This window comes from Lactuca virosa, chromosome 2, assembly GCF_052849685.1.
Source record: "Lactuca virosa cultivar CGN04683 chromosome 2, Lactuca_virosa_CGN04683_v6, whole genome shotgun sequence".
NCBI lineage: Eukaryota > Viridiplantae > Streptophyta > Magnoliopsida > Asterales > Asteraceae > Lactuca > Lactuca virosa.
In genome coordinates this window covers 122,513,918-122,518,954 of record NC_136427.1, presented here as the reverse complement: position 1 = coordinate 122,518,954, position 5,037 = coordinate 122,513,918, and the positions used below count along the sequence as shown (strand labels likewise).

The window sequence follows — 5,037 nt, the reverse complement described above, 5'->3', positions numbered from 1 at the left end:
TGGTATGAGCATCTTCTATTTATTGAGAGACCTGGGTTCAACTCCCTGTAGTTGCATGCATCTTTTTACTGATATTCTTTTTACTGATATTATTTAACCTTTGACATACAAAAAGAATAAGAACTTCACGTTTGACATACAAAAAGAATAAGAACTTCTAGTATCTTACAGGCTAACCTTTTGTTTAACAGAGTTCAAACCCTTAATTGTTTTTTTTTTTTCTATATGTACATTACTTTTTTTATATAATGTATATTAACGTTATGTCCTATAAAAAAATAAAAATAATAATAACACATAGTCCAAATGGTTTAAATGTTTGATTTTATTAGATTGTTATGGGATAGTATTGATTTTGGCATTTTCCTATTTATTTTATTTAAAATACATTTGAAATTATTTACATATAAATCTACAAAATAATATTTTTTTGTAATAAATTACTTTTATTTACGATCCGTAGACTTGTCTATTACCAAAAGGCGTAGGCTTGTCTATTACCAAAAGGCTTCGAAAGAAATTAACTTAGTTCTAATTATTATATAACTTTTTGTAATCTTAAGGGCATTTTTTTCGTTTTGTCCTGGGTCCCAAATATCTTAGAATCGGCCCTGTAGATCGTTGTCTAACTGATCCAATAATAGATCAAAACCAAATCGGTCTAGAACGAGATCGGTCCGAAAAAGGGCTAGATAAGAAAAGGACCAGACTTTTCTTAAACACGTCCCAAACAAACTTGAAAAACTTCGAGACCGGTTGGAGACCGATCCTAAGAAAACCAAAAACTTAAACTTATACTTTACAACTTTAGGCTTAACTGAAAGCTAGTTAGCTGCAAAAGATTTAACTCGCTTTTGCCAAGATCCTTCAACCCATCAATGTGAATCAATATTGTCATTTTTTCTTACTTTTTTTTTTTCTTTCCATTTTTCTTTTATTACATTTTAATATATCAATTATATTAAAGCGTAATATATCATTTATGTGTTAATCATATATTTGTTAACAGAGAAACTAAAACCAAAAGGAAACCCAAAAGTTTAGAAACCAAACTGAAAAAACCATAACGTATAATTGAAAAAGGCACACATAAGAACAATGATACAAGACCGAAAAATATCGAGACCGGCCGCAAAAAGAACAGTTTGAAATAAGACCGTCCAAGGTCGATCTAAACAAAGTGGAACTTAGTGAGACTGATATGAAAAGAGACTAGATCAGCCCGAGAGTAATACAAAATGTACAGTTGGGATAATAAATTTTTGTTTTCATTTATTTGAACTTTAAGTATGTGATAATAATATACTATTCAAGTGACTGTTTTGATAATGTGTAGTATATATATGTTTTGAGAAATTTCATAAATTGTGAATTCTATTTGGTTTGGCCAGAATATTGTATGATTACTGATTCTTTAAAAGGGTAGCACCAACATCTGGATGGAATGTTTTTTCTTTTTGCTGTCGTTTCGACCTGACCCGAACCGATTTTAAACATTTAAACCTGCCTCGATCATATAACTAATTAATATCCCCCCAACAATGAAAAGTCCTGGATCGGTCTCTGTTTGAGTGTTTGGTGATTAAAAAAAAGCATGAAACTCACATGTATATTTGAACTGCAAAATGATGTTTGTAGAAGATCATTTTGTAAAACAAATGTTTGTTTTCTCAAATCATAAATCTAAAAACAATAACATATTGAAAACCCATAAAATATGATAAGTAGAACATGCAGCATACCAATCTAACCAAAACCTACAACTGATTGCATTTAGTTGGAATGAATGACAAGGTCTCCTTCTCGAGATCATGAACCACCATCATATTCTGCTGTTGAATATTTCCAAATATCGAAATTCCACTTGAACCCCCCATTGCCAAACACGCCACTCCAGCATTCGTATCTCCGATCATGTAATTCTCCCCTGGCAAATCCAAACTCGCACCATCAAAATGAAACACTAGCTTGGGAATCTCGATCGACATCTCCCCTGAACCATCATCTGAAGGTAACTCAAAACATAAATCCAAACCAGTCGAACCCGAGTTATCTACATTCAGATTCGTTTGTGAAACAAATTCTTTCTTCAGCATATCGAAAGCAGATTCTTCAAGATACGTAATGGTTGTACCCGAATCGATGATGACCCCACCGGTCCCATCTGAATTGATTGCGAAAGTCGATTTCTTGATAGGTAAATCAACGTTTCCGACAGAAATACCTTGGAGTGAAAGGTAGTAAAAGGATGGTTGTGATGGGTTTTTGATCAATGGAGTGGTGAAAACGCTATCATTTGCTATTTGGCTTTCTAAAGATCCCATTACGAGAGTACTTGATGGGTTTCCTGATGATGTATCATCATTAATGGAGGTTAAACAATAAGAAAATGTTGACTTTTTGAGCTGTGAAACTAAAGACAAAGGTCCCCTTCCTAACCCTACTAACCCAGCACCTTGATTGAACCCACTACCTTCGTTATCTTCTCCACAACCAAACCCGACCGACGGCACGGACACCTTATCGAACATAAACGTCTCTGTTGCTAAAATCCCTTGTGTCGACGAGTAATCCCCGTAAGAATACAAATACTCACAGCCATCTGATCCACAATCCGAAGTTGGTAACGCCTTGCATAAACTATTCGAACATGAGACCTTAGAGAATGACGATGACTTCTTCGGATCAAAAACGGGTGTTGGTGCATCAAAACATTTGGTGCATGGCTTACATTGTGTCCAAATGAGGTCACTACCAGTATCCATAATGGCAGAGTACGTTTCTGGGGGAGTTCCGATAGCCAAATTCATCAAGAACTCTCCGTTTCCAGCATGAACGGGTGACGTTACTTGTGAACTTGACTCAACCGATAATCTAGCCATCATGTTATTGATGAGTCTTTCTAACCGGAGGTTACCTCTCTTTACACCGAGTTGTAAACGCTCAAACTTCGTCATATTTTTCCCGGAATCAACATGCGTGAGGGCCACCCTAAACCCGGCTTCATTTTGGTCAGTGACATGATTGTGCAGCACGCGCCTGGACGTGGAAAGGGTTGGGGAAAGGAAAAGCAGTTGCAGACAGAAGATGGTGAATAGAAGGGTAGAAAATAAGAGACGTACGGAAGCCATGAAAGAGGATAAGAATCTCTATACGCAATATATATGAATATGGAAGTTTGATCCAACAATTTCCCCTAGATTACGGTTGGGAAGGTGAAGGGGAAATGGTCTAAAGAGGAAGAATAGATCGCAGAATATATTGGAGAAAAAAGCTGGTAAAGATGGTTTGAACTTTGAACTTGAGTCATACAAGTAGGTGTATATATATATATATATATATATATATATATATATATATATATATATATATATATATATATATATATATATATATATATATATATATATATATATATATATATATATATATATATATATATATATATGGAGGGGTTCAGAGAACCAATATGTGTGAAGGAACCGAGGAACCTGTTAAGATAGTTGGATCAAAAAAATTAACAGCCATGGAATTTGAGTTGTAAAAGTGTGAAAAACAATAGTGTGCAGCTGATTATAACTAAACACGGAACTTAAGGGGGCCTTTTCGTCAACCTAAAACTTATTAATTCTCACGGTGAATTAACGACGTTAGTTCATCTGTATCACATCTCAGTGAAATCGATTTTACCTTCTCATTGAAAGCGATCTTTTACTTCACCGAAGAACATCGATTTCAAACGCATCGCTGGCGACGATGCAGTCAATATCCACAGTCAATCTTGCCGAATAGTTCGTAAAAATGAATCTAGAAGATATATTTGACTGCTATTCATTTCCCATTATCTCATTTAATGCATTTTAAACATTAAATTTTCCGATAGATAAATTTTAAAACCAAAAATCTAAACTATCTGTTACATTATGTATTCGATGAATCTGTGAATACTATTTTATTAACAAAATCGTTTTAGACTGATTTGAAACCCTCAGATGATGAACTTTTAAGAATTTGTATATATAACGAAAACCTAATGATTTAAATTTCTTCAAATCGATACAGAAATCATGAATATCTATATTACAAACCGTAATTTACTAAAACTTTGTGAATCTAACTCGAATCTCAGTTTATTAACTAAATCGAAACCCTAATTTCATGAACTTTTGTGAATTTGTATAATTACCAAAAACCTAATGATTTAAATTTCTTCAAATCGATACAGAAATCATGAATATCTAAATTACAAACCGTAATTTCCTAAAACTTTGTGAATCTAAGTGGTTTCTGAGTTTATTCATTAAATTGAAAAACTAATTTCACATTGTGAATTCACAGTGTGCTTTGTGATTTACATTTGATTATTTCAAAAAAATTCAATGTTTCTGAGTATTACATTTTTTGACAATTCACAAAGTGAATCATGATTACATATCAATTTAACATATCATTGATTCAAATTGTGAATTCACAGGTGCTTTATCATTTACATTTGATTTTTTTTCATATTGTGTAAATTCACATTGAGCATCTATGTTTAATTGATATTGTATCTCTTATTGTGCTTCTCTTTGTAATTTTATAAAGAGTTGCATTGGTAATATTTTGATTCACAATGAATTCACATTGTGAATAAATGTTATGTTAAATTCATCTGTAATCCTGATTCACATTGTGAATTATATGAATAAATCATAACTTTCATATCATGAAACTGATGTTTGAATTAATTTATTAATCAAAAACAAGAAATGAAGAAAAGATCAACGAAAAAAAGGATAATAAGAAAAGAATGAAATTGACAAGAAATCTAAAAGATGTTCTACCTTCAACTACAAGTGAAAAAATTGAAGATATTCAAGATAAAAAAACAGGTTAGAACATTCACATTCAGATTAAAATAACTAAATATCTAATCATATACTACACACTTATTAAAAAAAAACTAATTCACAATGTGAATCTTTGACGTAACTCATATCCTTACAGATTCACAATGTGAATCTCTTAAAAAAATTTTGCAAGTTGATTACCACT

At 32.4% G+C, this 5,037-nt stretch overlaps 1 protein-coding gene across 1 annotated transcript; it reads right to left on the bottom strand.

The window, feature by feature from the left end:
- Positions 1-1,645: 1,645 nt before the first annotated feature.
- On the bottom strand, positions 1,646-3,288 carry LOC145159428 (Eukaryotic aspartyl protease family protein). The gene has a single exon (XM_079078413.1). The coding sequence runs from the start codon at positions 3,129-3,131 to the stop codon at positions 1,758-1,760; it is 1,374 nt and encodes a 457-aa protein (XP_078934539.1). The 5' UTR covers positions 3,132-3,288; the 3' UTR covers positions 1,646-1,757.
- Positions 3,289-5,037: the final 1,749 nt, after the last annotated feature.